This window comes from Panthera pardus, unplaced genomic scaffold (genome assembly GCF_024362965.1).
Source record: "Panthera pardus isolate Hobbes unplaced genomic scaffold, ASM2436296v1 HiC_scaffold_17, whole genome shotgun sequence".
NCBI classification, from domain to species: Eukaryota; Metazoa; Chordata; class Mammalia; order Carnivora; family Felidae; genus Panthera; species Panthera pardus.
The window spans coordinates 51,110,768-51,127,381 of NW_026526732.1; the positions used below are offsets into that span (position 1 = coordinate 51,110,768).

Sequence of the window (16,614 nt, forward strand, 5' to 3'; positions counted from 1 at the left end):
TTCCCTTATGTTCATCTTTTTTGTGTCTTAAAGTCCTCATATGAGTGAAGTTATATGATATTTGTCTTTCTCTGACTAATTTCACTTAGCATAATACCCTCCAGTTCCATCCACGTAGTTGTAAATGGCAAGATTTCATTCTTTTTGATTGCTGTGTAATACTCCATTGTGTATGTATATATATACATGTGTATATATATATATATAATATATATATAGTATATGTATATATAATATATGTATATTGTATATATATTATATATATACATATACTATATATATATAATATATATGCATATACATACACATATATATACCACATCTTCTTTATCCATTCATCCATCGATGAACATTTGGGCTTTTTCCATACTTTGGCTATGGTTGATAGCGCTGCTGTAAACATTGGGGTGCATATGTCCCTTCGAAACAGTACACCTGTATCCCTTGGATAAATACCTAGTAGTGCAATTGCTGGGTCATAGGGTAGTTCTATTTCTAATTTTTTGAGGAAGCTCCATCCTGTTATCCAGAGTGGCTGCACCAGTTTGCATTCCCACCAACAATGCAAAAGAGATCCTCTTTCTCTGCATCCTTGCCAGCATCTGTTGTTGCCTGAGTTGTTAATGTTAGCCATTCTGACAGGTGTGAGGTGGTATCTCATTGTGGTTTTGATTTTTATTTCCCTTATGATGAGTGATGTTGAGCATTTTTTCATGTGTTGGTTGGCCATCTGGATGTCTTCTTCAGAGAAGTGTCTATTCATGTCTTTTGCCCATTTCTTCACTGGATTATTTGTTTTTTGGGTGTTGAGTTTGATAAGTTCTTTGTAGATTTTAGATACTAACCCTTTATCTGATATGTCATTTGCAAATTTCTTCTCCCATTCTGTCAGTTGCCTTTTAGTTTTGCTGATTGTTTCCTTCACTGTGCAGAAGCTTTTTATTTTGATGAGGTCCCAATAGTTCACTTTTGCTTTTGTTTCCCTTACCTCTGGAGACGTGTTGAGTAAGAAGTTGCTGTGGCCAAGATCAAAGAGGTTTTTGCCTGCTTTCTCCTTGAGGATTTTGATGGCTTCCCATCTTACATTGAGGTCCTTCATCCATTTTGAGTTTATTTTTGTGTATGGTGTAAGAAAGTGGTCCATGTTCATTCTTCTGCATGTCGCTGTCCACTTTTCCCAGCACCACTTACTGAAGAGACTGTCTTTATTCCATTGGATATTCTTTCCTGCTTTGTCAAAGATTAGTTGGCCATATGTTTGTGGGTCCATTTCTGGGTTCTCTATTCTATTCCATTGATCTGAGTGTCTGTTCTTGTGCCGGTACCATACTGTCTTGATGGTTACAGCTTTGTAGTGAAGCTTGAAGTCCGGGATTGTGATGCCTCCTGCTTTGGCTTTCTTTTTCAGGATTGCTTTGGCTATTTGGGGTCTTTTCTGGTTCCATACAAATTTTAGGGTTGTTTGTTCTAGCTCTGTGAAGAATGCTGGTGTTATTTTGATAGGGATTGCATTGAATATGTAGATTGCTTTGGGTAGCATCGACATTTTAACAATATTTGTTCTTCCTACACAGGTCTTGCTCCCTCTTTCGACCCCTAGCACAGGTCCTTACAAATGGCAGCCTGCCGAATTACTTATTGACTGAAATTCAATGGAGCAACCCTCATCCCTCTGGCTCAGGAAAGAAATGGAGGGAGAGGAGAGAGATAGCTCACTGGTATATTCCCATAGTTCTTAAAGGCTTTCTGTCTTGCTAGGTTTGCCTTTGTAAAAAAATGAAAATTTTACCATAAATGTATTCTTTTCCAGGGACCAACTATATCATCAGCCACCTAATCGAGCGGGAGTTCCTGAGGAGTCCTTGGAGTGTCCTGCAGAGTTGAGACCACCAGCTCCCCAGGCTCCATCCCCAGCTGCTGTCCCCAGACCCCCTAGTAACCTTCCAGCTAGAGGAACTCTGAAAACAAGCAATTTGCCAGAAGAATTACGTAAGTTGTTTGCAATGTTGTTTTTCCTTCTTTTTTGTCAGGTCTTCTACTTAGAGAGTACTTGATGATTTTTCATCCCTGACCTTGGGTATTCCTCATACACAGAGTGAAATAAATTTCACTTCCTTACTTTTTGCTTTAAAAAGTAACCAGCATTTTATATGAATCGTTTTTAGTGATGCTGACACTACCAGCAAAACTCACAAAATGCCTACCATTAGATTTTCTTAAACATATACTCCGACAACAAATAACTCCAACGCTTCTCTCTTCTGAATGATGCTCTTGAGTGGACTTGTCCCTGGGTAAATTGATTGGATGTCCATGTGGTATTGGCCAGGGACCTAGTGTTTCACCATAAATTAGCAACAGCCATCAGGAACGAGGTCATTTCCTGTAGGAATGAGCAATCTTGTTTGGAAAAAGCGGTCTCACATTCTCCATACTGTTTTACAACCAATGCAAACCAAGCCTTTTATTTAAAGAAACATTCGACTAAGTGTCAGGTGATGATTCTCTTTCCAGATTTTGCAGCCAGAACCAGAAATGTTGAAATATCACCAAAATGTTCTCATATTAAGGTCAGTCAGGACAGTAAGTTCCAGAAATCTTATGAAAACAGCCACTACTTGTGAAATTGTTATATTCTGTTGTGCTTGCTAGAGAAGTTCAGGTAATTCTAATAAGCCCTTTAGAAACCTGGGTGCTTTTTTGAACCAAACTTGAAAATTAAGCCTTCTGCATTTGCTAACTCTTATCGGGGGAATCTATGCTCATTAGTCATTTAGGGCTCTGGAAGATATCTATGGTAAGGATCCATTGTTGTTTATCATCCAAAAAAAAATTTTTTAATCTTTTCAAAATCTTATACATTTTAATCTTGAGCACTTGTGGAGAATGGATGCTGTCCTGCATAGGATACAACCCTCATGTCAATCTATAGATCATATTTATCTTACCATAATCTATAAAGGAGTCTGGAAATTCTTACCTAGGAATTGGTTGAATATTAGGTGTTAAGAATACATTGAGGGCCATCGATATGTCGGGCTGCTTAAATGAGTCAGTATGAGCATTGTACACGCTTCTATTTGAGATGTTTGTTTCAAAAGTCCAGAGCCCAAGCATAGATGAATACATACAAACTCATATTTTCTCTCCAACTTTCCTTTCTTCTCCATCTCCTGCCCCAGGGACTTCCTGATATTGAGCTTGTCTCTTCCAGACTAAAAGCCAGCACACAGAGATTATTCATCTATCACATTAACATGCTACCCAGAAATTTCCCCAAGATTTTAGCCTGATAAAACATTGGCTTGCCATCCTGACTGGGTCAGGTCTGTGGGCACAATGCCATCTGTTGCTCCAGGCTGACCCAGGGAGGAGCCAGAGAATAAGTGACACTGGATGCCCAGAGGTGGAATCTGTCCTTCAAGCTGCTGAAGTTCCTACTAACATTCCCGATCCATGCTTTGGTGTACCCTCATTTCCTGGCGTTTCTCCCAGCAGTGAGTGGTAAGGGGAAGGAGGTGGTAGGGAACCACCTGCTCCCTCTCCCCCCACTTGCTTTTGTTGAGCAAGAGCTCGGGGAGCAGAGAGCATCATGAGATCAAAAGAGGACACTGCTGGGTGGCCCCTTAGCAAGGTTCAGCTTCTTGGCCTGCTGTGAGAGTATTCCTCAGGCACAGTGCCAAGTGTCTCTAAGAAACCAGGAGGTGGCCTGATCTTAAGGCCCCTCAGGTTCTGGGTGATAGATGTTGTTAATGCATCGTGTGATTTTTCAGCAGACCTCCTTGGCTGGGCTCAGGCCGCCAGCACTGTTCTTCCCATGCACACTGGGCAGTCTGCAGCCCCTCGGACAGACCCCTGCCGCCCCTTGGGGCCTAGTGATGCACACAGCTGCAGGCATAAGCCCTCAGACCAACCCCAGATAAAGTTTCATTTTATAAGTCTAAAAAGACAAGAAACATTGCATACAATTTACAAGTGTTCAGAATAGAATGATTTGACTAGTTTCTAATAAATGTGAAAACTCTCTCTTAGGGAAAGTCTTTATCACCTATTCTATGGACACAGCCACGGAGGTGGTGAAATTCGTGAACTTTTTGTTGGTAAATGGCTTCCAAACTGCAGTAAGTATTTTCTCCAAAGAGAAGACTTGTGAGTACAATGAGGGGCAGCTGGGGGGGGCTCAGTCAGTTAAGCATCCAGCTTAGGCTCAGGACATGATCTCATGGTTCGTGAGTTCGAGCGTCGTGTCAGGCTCTGTGCAGACAGCTCAGAGCCTGGAGCCTGCTTCAGATTCTGTGTCTCCCTCTCTCTCTGCCCCTCCCCCACTCATGCATGTGCATGCGCTTGTGCTCTCTCAGAAATAAACAAACTTAAAAAAATAATAAAGCAAGTACAATGAGAAGCAAAACAAAATAGCTGTTGACATTTTAAACTATATTATCTGAGTTACGTGATTAGGAGCTAAACGCTTATAGATGTAGATAATTATTTTCTAGATTTTAAACTCTCCAGAGTCTCCAGCAGTTACTTCTTGTGTGCTTTTGGAGTTACCCTGAGAACCTCTGAACAGCCGGAACGGTGGTAGTCAGCGCTGACCACAGACGCAGCTTGGCCCCCAACCCAAAGGAAATGCCAGGCTCTTAATGCACTTTCTACCTTTGCCCTTTTTTTCTTTTTCTTTTTTTTTCACCAAGCAAGCCTGCTTTGGTTGTGTTTCCTGTGATGCAGGAGGCCTCAGGCTTAACCAGGCCACCTGCTTATTGTACAAGGCCCTTCTGTAGGGCACTAGGCTGTAAGGTCTGAGGTCAAGGCCCACTGTGCACAGCTGCCTTCCACATCTTGATGCAGCAACAGCCCCTCTGGGCAGGGAATACATGGCCTGATTCTCAGCTGGTCTCGTCTAGTTCTAGGGGAGGTAGACAACCCAGCCCTGCTGTTCACTGTGACCTTGGCCCAAGAAATCTCAGGAAGCACACACTCCTCAAGTTTCCCTGCAGTGCCTTCCAACAGCACAGCTTAAAGTCATGTAAGTTCTTCTGTAGGATAAACAAAATACCACAGGAGGCGACTCAAAGGACTGGCTTTCCTAAAACACTGAGCTCACTTCTCTTCCTTCCCAGAGGCCCCCTTTGGGTATTGAGTGATAGTAAATTCTAGACAGTGCTGAAAAATTAAGGAAAATATCTATGAATAGGAATGTGGAAGGATAAAAAGAGAATACTTGGCAACTAAATGTCAATTTTAAACATTACTTAGCGTTATTTAACAGTTTTTATTGAATTTCTCTTTATTCTATAATTTTTTTTAATAGGAGCGTCTACAAGGTTAAAAATGGATACAATTTATACATTCCAACTTAAGTGACTGTATAGAAGCCAACATTTCAATTTCTCGTTTCTAGAGAAAGAAAGCACTGCGGCAACCAGGATGTAAAATCAAATTACAGGTCCTAAGGCCAACATTTGCAGAAAAGATCTTACTTTTGGTCATTTCCAAAAAAGCATACTGATTGCCCTTGGAGAAGAGGACAGGTTTTTATGAACTTAAGAGTCAGGGACGCCTTAGACGGAATTTAAATCTGTCCTTAATTTGTATCACCATGAAGCCTTGTATTAGAATCACAGAGCCCCATCCTGGACAGCTAAGTTACTATATTGATACATCAAGAGTCCCTTAGTGGAGAAAAACACTTAATGGGTAATTTAAGGAAAGTTTAATGAAAGGACTATTTTCTTTTTTTTTTTTTTTAATTTTTTTAAAAATGTTTATTTAGTTTTGAGACAGAGAGAGACACAGCATGAGCAGGGAAGGGGCAGAGAGAGAGGGAGACACAGAATGTGAAGCAGGCTCTAGGCTCTGAACCGTCAGCCCAGAGCCCGACGCGGGGCTCGAACTCACAAACTGTGAGATCATGACCTGAGCCAAAGTCGGACGCTTAACCGACGGAGCCACCCAGGCACCCCGAAAGGACTATTTTCAAAGTTCTAGGTAAATTTTAAGAAATCCTCAGGGAGCAGAGCATATCCTGGGCCTACAGCAACAGCAGGAAGTTGCCACCACCCCTAAGTCTAAAGAGGCAAGGGAACAGTGGCTATGGCAACCTGAAGAGGGAGGCCGTATGGGTCGCTAGGGCTGCCATGAAGTACCACACGCTTAAGCAAAAGAAATTTATTTCCTCATAGTTCTGGAGTCTGGATGTCCAAGATAAAGGTGTCGGCAAGACTGGTTTCATTACGGGCCTCTTCCTTGGTTTGCAGGTGGCCGTCTTCTTCCTGTGTCTCCACCGGTCTTCCCTCTGTGTGTCCTAATCTCTTCTAAGGACACCAGTCCTATTAGATCAGAGCCCACCCACATGACCCCATTTTACCTTAATCACCTCTCTCAAGGCTCTATCTCCAAATATAGTCACATTGAGTCAGTGGAGGTTAAGACTTCAACATGTGAGTTTTGGGGGAAACAATGTGGCCTTTAACAGTGGCTGTGTGGAAAAGTTGGCCTGACAGATGCTGTGGACTTTGGTAGAGACCTGGAGAGACAAATGAGAGATATCAAGCACATTGTGCCTCCCAGAAAGTCCACCTCAGTAGCAGGGAATAATTTAGGTGCTCAGTTAACAATGAAGTACCATTCATTGAGTACTTACTTCAAGCCTGGCATTATGATATACCTTTTTCATAACCAATTGTTTTAATCCTCATAACCATCCTTGGAAGTAGGTTTAGTAACCACATATTACAAATAAGGATAATAAGACTTAGAGAGTTTCCATAATGTTTTAAAGTTATGCAAGCAGGAAGTGCAGAAGCCAACAGTAGAACCAAGAGTAGAGCCAAGCTGTCCGTTCCTTCTCAACCCCAACATTATATTGCTTCTGTCTCATATAATAGAAATGAATTCCTGATACAGTCACAGAGAGCTACAAGCTTTCTCGAGATTACCTCATGTGGTCATTGGCTATCAGACATTTTAAAGCAGGAATCATCCAGACCAAAAGGAAAGCCATTCTATTTTTAATGTGCCATCGGTAAAGAAACATATTCTGAACTTGTATTATATACTGTATGTGTTTGACAATTTGGTGTTCTCGAGGCACTTTCTCGTTCCACAGGAAGATTAGAACTAGGTTGAAGAGATAAGGCAGACATAAATGAGTCATACAGTGAATGAAAGGATGTTATAATGACGTGTTAAGTGTCTAACACCACTGGTCACAGCGGGGCTGAGTCGGGTGAGGTGAGGAGGAGGAAGTCAGCGAGTGGGGAGGAGTCACAGAGCAGGGAGGCTTGGGCTATGCTATTGGGGTGCGGGGGAGTAAAGTAGACAGGGCACATGAAACAAGAGGTAAGGCTGGGTCACGGATGGCATGGAGAGCTTACTGAACAGCTAGGACTTAAATGGCGGAGTGACATTTAGGACAACTGATCTGAGAACGGTGTGGCCGAACCAAATAATTCCTCCTCAAGGACACTCTCCCCAAGTCACCCATTCTTGTATATAATCCCTCTTCCAAACAAGAGCACCTTGTACACATGTACATTACTCTCTGGCTGCAGGGCAAAGCCTGAGCCTCAGAAAGGCCTTCTTATTTGGTCTTCTGAAAAAACAGAAAGTAACTGGTTTTTCTCCCCTTCAAATACTCCTTCAAAGACTTGATATTTAATATCTATCTTTTCAAGGCCCAGGAGGTTCTGCTTCTTGACTTTCATCATAAACCTTTTCCCACCATCTCAGTAATTGTTTTTGTGACTGTTCCTTGGATTTGCTCCAAGTTTCATACAATCCTTCTTAAACGTATAGATCGAAACTGGACATAATACCATAATAATGACCTGGCTAATGCCAGTAAAGCACCAGAACTATATCTCCGTACTTGCACACCACACATCCATTAAAATGCTCCAGAATCAGATCGTGTTTGCCTTTCATATTACAGATATATATATATATATATATATATATATATATATATATATAATTTTTTTTTTTTTGCTGGCTTATATCCAACTTGGTAGTCTACTATATCTCTCAGATTTTTAAAACATAATTATTGTGTAGCCAAAGATACATTTTGATGTGTACCACTATATCCTAATTACGGATATTAAATACTTAAATGCCTACTAATGTTGAAATAGGGAACACTTTAAGAAAATTGTATTTTGGCTTTTAGACTTATATGCTGCTCTCTGCAAAAAGTGCTCATAATTTTTTCAGTCTTAAATGCATATAGTCTCGTGTTTTCTCTTGCTCTGCATCTAGAGAAAGCTTCTCATTAACAGCCACCTCCCATGTCTTTTTCTTGTAGATTGACATATTTGAGGATAGAATCCGAGGCATTGATATCATCAAGTGGATGGAACGCTACCTTAGAGATGTAAGTACATTCCAAAATTCTGAGCTTGTTGGCTGGTGGGAAAGACAATGTGCTTATGGGGCTATTTTATGAAAGGAGCAATTGGCAAACCCACCAAGTCCAAAGCCGAGAAAGTCCCAACAAAGCCTCCCTTGTTGGCAGCCGCGCAAAGACCTGGAAAGGAAGGATGGGGTCACCCTTCTGGACATGCACAGGCAGGAAATAACGGTCAAACCAGACACAGGTGGTTGATAACAATCAGAGCAAACAATTTTTTGACCAGAATAGGAAAGGAGGAAATGAAGGCAGAGAGTGGGGAGGGAGTGACAGAATTCAATTTAATCTGAGGCCACCCCAAGTGTTTTGCAGGATTGGGCTCCAGAGCTTTCCCGGGAGGCTCCCTGTGCAGCAACCGTCCCCCCTCCCCAATCCAGGCGCCCACTCGGAGCCCTGTGATTTGTTTTCCACTGACAGAATCTATACTGACCACTGGGACACTCTGTGCTTTAACAAGATAGAAATTGATTGCTGCCAGTGTGTCCGTGTCGGCTGCTTCAGCTGCTTCTTTTGGAGAGAGCGGTGGGGGAGAGAGTCTCAGCAGGCTGGGGTTTTGTGGCTTTTCCTTTTGTCTGCAGCCTGATGTTTGCTTTGTGTTGAAGGGGCTGCTCCTCCTGGCTGTGCTGACTTGTAAGCGCTAGTGGCACGCAGGGCAGTCAAGAGTGCAGTAACTGACAGCTTACACCCAGCTGCCGGAGGGAGGGGGCTTTTCATTGGTGATGTTCCGGAGCCTTTTTGCCACGATGCACAGTCACTTAGCGATTCCAGCTTTCACTAGACGTTTATTAGTGATGGTTGTGGACAATGGTGGGCAAAACCGCCTCCATTTAGGAGAGCTCCTCACAGAGCCATTTGCTCTGCATTTCAAGGGAGCCGGGAGGGAGACGGAGGGGAGAAGGGGAGACAGGAGCCTGTTGGAGCGGAGGCCAGTGCCTTTCACCCTGGGCAGAGAATGAGCCAGGCCCTCCACTCTGGAGCATGTCACGACGCTTACAGTCCTGCTGGCCAGTTTCCAGCCTGCCTTCCCCAAATGGACCACACTTTACACTTCCATAAACATGCTTTCTCTCTCATTAACAGAAGACAGTGATGATAATTGTAGCAATCAGCCCCAAATACAAACAGGATGTGGAAGGTGCTGAATCACAGCTGGACGAGGATGAGCATGGCTTACATACTAAGTACATTCATCGAATGGTGAGTGGTGGGGGGACCGCAGCACCTCGCCGCCCCTCGGAGAGGGGCCCTTTCTTCTGTGAAGGCCTGTCCTTCACTAGAAACCAACTGAAGGCGGCATGATGATGGGTGAAGAAGCCCAGGCAGCAGCGGGGGGTGTTGGTTCTGGCTCTGTCTTAAGTGACCACATCTCTGGGACTCCGTTCCTATCAGGAGCAAGGGGAGATTCACATGTGCTCTGGAGCGTCCAAGGCTCTGGAAAACAGTGCTCTGCTGACTTGGTTGTTTACCAACAAATGTGAAGTCCCAAGAGGGCAGGGGACAGGGCTGTGCGGAGAGTGGGCTCCTGCATCTGTGTCCTATTCTGACCCCTGCCTCACCAGAGAGGCAGAGTAGCATAGTGAAAAGGACCCGTGCTGTTGTGTCAGATAGACCCGGTTCAAATTCTGCTTCCTCATGTATAGTTGTGTGACTGCGGGCCAACTGCTTGAGCTTCTCTGCACCTCCATGTCTCTAATCATAAAATGGGTCACTAATACTTACAGTGTTGTAAAGATCGAATGAAATCGTTCATGACGAACATATCGATGCTCACATCAAGGGAAGGGACTGTTCTTAGCTCATGATAGATGAGCAACCCTCCATGGCCACACCTAAACTATGGGACCTGGTCAAACTGGAAAAATCTGTAGGAAGTTAGGCGTGCTCAGCATCTGGCAAAACATTCTGACCGAAAATACCACCCAGCTTTGGAATTGGCCGTTTTGTGAGCTAGCAATCTCCCTGCTTTCCAGGATTACAGAGATGCTGTGGAGATGGTCCCTGCTTGACTAGGGCGCTGGACTAGACTTGTGACTTTCAAAATGTCCTGCGGGTCAAAATGTCCCCGATGGACTCTCGCAGGTGCTGGGGGTCAGGGCGGCTCTGGGCCTCCCACCCCAACTTAGCCACAGCTGGTTTGCTTTTCTCAGGCTTGTTTACCAAGGATTTTGAGATTTGAAGAGGCTTGAAATCCACTGGACTAGAACTTGTAAGCTCCATTTCAACGGTAACATTCCACAGGCACCTGGAATGCGCAGAAAGGATCACTGACTAAGACAGGATGATGAGGCAAGACACCGAAGTGGCCCCGACAGAATAAGTAAGCAGCACAAGGCAGGACACAGGCAGGCAAGGGACATGCAGCTTTACCTCAGCGGAAGCTGACTTAAGACTAGGTCTGTCCTGGGATCAGGAGCACAGGAAAAAGGCAGAGTGGGCGGGGGTTCCCCATCTGTCTCCTCTTCTACCAAGTGCCGACCACTTGTGCGAATTCAGAACCAACCCAAGGCAAGGTGGTGAGGTCAGAGAGTAAGGCCAGGGAATCAGGAGCTAAGCCTCCCCCCTGTTCATCCTCTCCCAGTCTGACAGCCCCCCGGGGGTTGGACAGGGCCCAGAAAAGGGTCACGGCTGGCTGCGGGTGCTGCCATCCCTTGGCTGTCTGCTGCATGTCTGGCTGGCCCCAAAGCACTCAATGTCCTGTCTGCATCTCTAGGAACCTGCCAGTCCTGGGAGCTGACAGCTGGTGTGTGGGAAGGGCTCCAGGTCCCTGCCAGTTCCTGAGGAAACCTGTCAAGGTCTGCTGGTGTGTGGCCACGCCAGGCAGTAAAACGCAGCTCAACCTCAGAGTTTGTCTGACTGTGCCCAGCCATGAACCAGATTGTCTCCAAACTCAGTGTCTGGGGACATGGATGTCTTGGGCCCTTCCTTATCACTGAAGGAGTTGAAGAGGCCTGATACAGAAGTGCCTTCCTGCCCAGCTGGCTGACCTCCAGGTCCCCTCCAGGCAGCAGAAACCTCTAGGACAGAGGGAGTGAAAAGGTACCCAGGAGTAACCGCATTATAGAGCCAGTGACTTCACGAAAAGCCAGTATCTGGAAATACGAGAGAAAACTATAATCCGCTGCTGCTGTCTGGCCTGCCGGCAGGCTGGGTAGCCTAGCAGACAAGCAAAATTTTAGAGACAGGGTCCTGGAAGTCAGAGGTGAAATCCATTTCTTTACTTTTAACTTCGAAACCCTGTGCCCTTCCTTTCACGTGTTTGTCCTGATGATTGGTGCTTCCAGTTGCACTGTACGTGGGTCATTTTAAAATACACTTTTGGTCCTCTGGATTTTAAAAGACAGCGGTTCTGAGAAAACACCGTGTGGGGCATTTGTGTGTGGTGTGTGTGTGTGTGAGTGCGCATGCGTGAGACTGTGTTTGTGGGTTTCTATGGTGACTTCAATAACCAACTGTCACCACTGTCACTTCTCTGTCCTGTTTGTATTCCCCTGCACAATGAAGATTTCTCAGTTTTAAAAATCAATTGGAAGATGAAATACTTGGGGACACATAATTCCTCATCTCCTTGTCATCAGATGACTGACTGAGAGCTTTGTGCTGATCACAGGATTGGGAAGACTCCCAACTCCGCTCATCTTGAAAATTCTGGTTTTGATACAGTTCTTGGCCGCTGAGTCTTTTGGGGCCACAGCAGTGTCAGAGCAAACTGGAACCGTGTGGGGAACCTACGTGTTCTGTGGCAGGCAGAGCTCCTCACGGTTGACCCCCCCCCTCCCCAGCCTCATCTCCCATCCCCTCCCTAGCCCATCCTGTGCTCTAGCCACAAAGCATTGTTGGCTGGCCCCAACCCCACTAAAATTCTTTCACACCTCCAAAGGTTTGCTCTTGCTGTTTCGTCTGCTGGGAGTGTCCTTCCCCTCTCCCCCACTTCCTCTGCCTGATCAAATTATTCTTGTCTTCCAGTATCTAAGTGACACGTCCCCTGTAACTCTTCAAATCACCGATGCAGAATGGATGGCCCCCATTTTGGCCTTCCACAGCAATTTGTTTAAACTTTTCACACTGCACCGTGGTTGGCAATTTACCCTTCTTCCTCCGCACCAATCTGCTGACTTTCGGAGGATAGGGATTGTATCCGTAGTGTTCTGGTAAACTGGTTCTCAAAAAAAAAAAAATAAAAATCCTGATTTGTAGCATTTCCCCATTTCCATGGTATAAATACTCTCATTAGGGCCCATTTCAAGCTACCAGTGTAAAATCACTGAACAAGGAATTAGGAATGGATGCATACAACTGGCTTTTGTGAGCCAATACGAGCCAGCTCAGCACACCCTGGAGGGTATCCTAATCCTTGAAACCCAAGGTCGAGCACTGAGTGTGATGTTTAACAGGCCTTCAACAAATGATTCGTGTGTATGGCATGCATGTGTCATGGGGGGCACCTGAAAGGCGAAGTGTGTGGCACTCGAAATCAGAATAAAAACGCTGTGTGGGCCTTGCATGATTGTGGGTGCCATTAACTCCTCCTCCTCATTCCTGAAATCAAACTTTCACATTCCTTCTGTTCCAGATGCAGATTGAGTTCATAAAACAAGGAAGCATGAATTTCAGATTCATCCCTGTGCTCTTCCCAAACGCTAAGAAGGTAAACAAAGAAATAAGCACACAAACAAACCTTAACAATTCAAGCTTTGCTTTGTCTGCTATCTGGGATTTTAAGTGGAAAAGCTTGTGAACTCTTTATCAGTCGTTAGAGATAACAGTGTTACCAGAAAGATCCACAGGTCGTAGCACGCTCAGCTCAGCTCAGCTCAGCTGCATGGATCAGGAAGGTTTTAAGACGTTATCTGATAGACCATCGCTGCCCTAATTGTTCAAACAGCCATTACACACAAAGAAGTAGTTTGTGTTTTAACTCATGAGAGAAAAAGAGGCTGTTCATCTGATACTTCTTATCTCTTGTACATAAAAGTCAAGATATGTACATTTTTTGCTGACTAACCACAGAAGTCTTTTGGTGCACATAGCTCAGCTCTCAAACCTGTAGATGAAAGGAATTAAATCTACACAGTTGCCAAAGTGAGCTTTGCTGTGGTTCATATGTGGGTTTTTGCCCCAGAAGAGCATGCCAGCAGGTTAGGGGAGGGAGGACAGAAACCATCTGAAGCCACGTTCCAGGCTTGGCAAAGGGAAGACAGAGGTGTGGTGGATGTCTTGAGAGTTGGAGCACAGCACCCTGAGCCCAGGCCCAGCTGCACCCTGGAGGATCCCTAAATGTCAGGACTGCCTTGAGACTCAGGTGCTGAAGGAGGGGGAGAGTCCAGCTGATACGAATGGGATGCCTCCAGTTACAAAGCTCACACCCTGTGCGATGGTATGCATTTCCATCCCTTGCCCAGGCTCTCAAAGCCCCGCTGCAGCATCTCCTGACTGGTCTTCCTAGCCATCGTCTGCACCGCCGTCAAAGAGGAACATCCAAAATGTAGATCTCCCCTGTCTCGCCCCAGCTTAGAAATCGTGTGGTGGATTCCGACCAACCACGGGATCATATCCACCTTTCTTAGCGTGACAGATGAGGCCCCTGAGAAGAGGGCTGTGCCCACATGCTCGGTCTCCTCTCCCGACCGTGTGCACAGTGACTATGCTCGGGTCGTACTGGGCTATTTCAGCATGCCCTCACACCTGCCGTGTTTTTTCATGTTTCTGTGCCTGCGCACTTTCTGTTCCCCCTGCTTACAATGCCCTTCCCTGACTTGTCTGTGTAGTCAACTCTTGCCTATCCTTATATCACCCAATCTGTCTAGCCTCTCCTGACTTCTTGCCCCCTTTGCCAATACTCTTGAGCTCTCTCAGTCGTAGTGCCTTGAGTCAATGTGGTTGGGGGTGGATGCACTGTTGGGAATATGGTGATGGAAAAGGAGACCGACTTTTAGTTGGTTTTATTAATGTTTTTAAAACTTTGTCAGACAGTCCCTTGTGGCCTGTGCTCCCACCTCCTGCCCCCTTGGTACACTATTGCCTAGAAAATAGTTTCTTAACATCTTCATTTACATTCCAACATTAGACTGTGAACTCCTCAAGACAGTAACTGTGTCTTTTCCTTTGGGTGTCATCAACACCTAGCACCATGCCTGACATGTAGCATGTGCTGCTTCTGGGTGTATCTGGCAGTCCCCAAAGGGATCCCATCTCCTCAGAGAAAAGCCTACAAGGCCCCATGGCACACGGGCCCCCCTACTTCCAGACCTCCTCTCCTACTCTATTTCACTCACTCCTCTCTGGCCACACTGGCCTGTTGCTCCTTGAACAGGCCAGGCACGCCCCTGTCACAGGGCCTCTGCACTGTCTGGACCCAGACATCCACAAAGCTGGCCCCTTCTGCTCTTTTAGGTCTTTGCTCATTTTCTCTGTGAGACCTTTCCTATACACTCTGTTTAAAAAAAAATTTTTTTTTTAATGTTTATTTATTTTTGACAGAGAGAGAGACAGGGCATAAGCAGGGGAGGAACAGAGAGGGAGGGAGACACAGAATCTGAAGCAGGCTCCAGGCTGTCAGCACAGAGCCTGATGCGGGGCTTAAACCCACAAACTGTGAGATCGTGCCCTAAGCCGAAGTAGGACGCTCAACCGACTGAGCCACCCAGGTGCCCCTCCTGCAAGCTCTGTTTAAAGCTGCAACCTTTCAGCTCTGCCCCAGCACTCTCTAGTCCCTTTCTCTGTTTCATTTTCCTCCGAGGCATGTATCACCACCAAACACACTATACGTTTTCCTGATTCGTCGTCTGTCTGTCCACGCCACAGAAGACAGAATGTCCACTCCACGAGGGCAGTCAGAAAGCGCACCCTCACGATCCCCGGCTCTCGGCTCTCGCTTTGTGCTTTTTGCCTGCTAACAGATCTGCTGGGCTCCTGCTGCTGCAGGCCAGATCTGTGGCTGAAACGAATTAGATTAAGCCCCTAGCCTTGGCATTCTTCTGAAGCCACGAAGGAATTCCCATCACTCTGCGTGACCTCTGTCCTACCCCTTTTATGTGAGGGTGGTGAAAAGCACGTTGAAATGCAAAGGGCAGGTAGCCTGGGAGGCTGACAGAAAACGCCGCGCACATGTGGTTTCCATAATGAGATATTCAGCTTGTACGCGGAGCCAGGAGAGGCTCACATGCTAGCCCTTTCCAAAAGCAAAACAGCACAACTCCCAGGATAGTTCGGCAGGGAACGCCCATGCAGGGAAAGCCGTAGATGTTTGGGAACGGAGCCGGGGATCTGGAATCCAGGTTTTTCTCTAATGGCCTTCACTCCTGTCATTCTCTCTCCCATAGGAGCATGTGCCCACCTGGCTTCAGAACACTCACATCTACAGCTGGCCCAAGAATAAAAAAAACATCCTGCTGCGGCTGCTCAGAGAGGAAGAGTACATAGCCCCTCCCCGGGGGCCTCTGCCCACCCTTCAGGTGGTACCCTTGTGACCCCCACCATCCCCAGAGCCCCAGGGCCATGCTGTGTGTGTGTACTTACAAGCACTCTTCTAGCAGAGGCTGTTCGTTTGCAGGCCCTCTCAGAGGGCTCCCCGCAACCCCAGAAAACCTGTTCTGCAGAGCATTCTTCCTCCAGAGACCTCCTTTCAGACAGAGGCCATGTTGCTCTGCCTTCCCTACTGCTAACACCCACGGCATGTTGCTCCTAACTGTCTGATGTGTCCATTCTGGGCCTCTCACTGCTTAGCGAGTAGATCATATAAATGATGTTGCAATAAATGTGAACGGACCACAAACGCTCTCCCATCGCTTAGGGCTATTTTTATGAGTTAGCCAGATGTTCTTGTGTCCTCAGACCAACCTGATTCGTGTACAGATAATAAAATGTTTACTCTTTTGTAAGACTGTATTTTACTTATCTCAAAGGAGATAGATGTGTATTAATTCCTGATGAGATGGGCAGTTGCTTCCAGTGATGTTAGTAAAGCTGCTTAGATATAATATTAGATACATGTAACAGACTAGTCTGTATTAAAGGATTAGAACCAGATAGTTGAACAATCCCTTTTCACATAATCTTGAAAGCTTTATTGTTGCAGTAGAACTTTTTAACAAAACCACTTGTGCAACCACCGTGATATGTGTATATCTAAGAATATCCTCTATGGTCAGGAGTGGCTGTGGATGTAGAAGTTTGGCTGGAATGGTGGTTTGTGTTCTAGTCTTGCT

At 45.6% G+C, this 16,614-nt stretch overlaps 1 protein-coding gene across 2 annotated transcripts in view; it reads left to right on the plus strand.

Moving 5' to 3' along the window:
* TRAF3IP2 (TRAF3 interacting protein 2) overlaps nt 1-16,287 on the plus strand; it is a 43,627-nt gene extending 27,340 nt beyond the window's left edge. The window contains exons 4-9 of one of the 2 annotated variants that reach the window (XM_019443110.2): nt 1,811-1,989; nt 4,033-4,121; nt 8,306-8,374; nt 9,491-9,607; nt 12,981-13,055; nt 15,730-16,287. In XM_019443110.2, the coding sequence (XP_019298655.2) occupies nt 1,811-1,989; nt 4,033-4,121; nt 8,306-8,374; nt 9,491-9,607; nt 12,981-13,055; nt 15,730-15,876 (676 nt within the window). In that variant the 3' untranslated portion in view covers nt 15,877-16,287. Of the gene's footprint in view, nt 1-1,810; nt 1,990-4,032; nt 4,122-5,874; nt 5,989-8,305; nt 8,375-9,490; nt 9,608-12,980; nt 13,056-15,729 lie in introns of those variants that run through there. The other variant, XM_019443111.2, reaches the window with a different exon arrangement.
* Nucleotides 16,288-16,614: the final 327 nt, after the last annotated feature.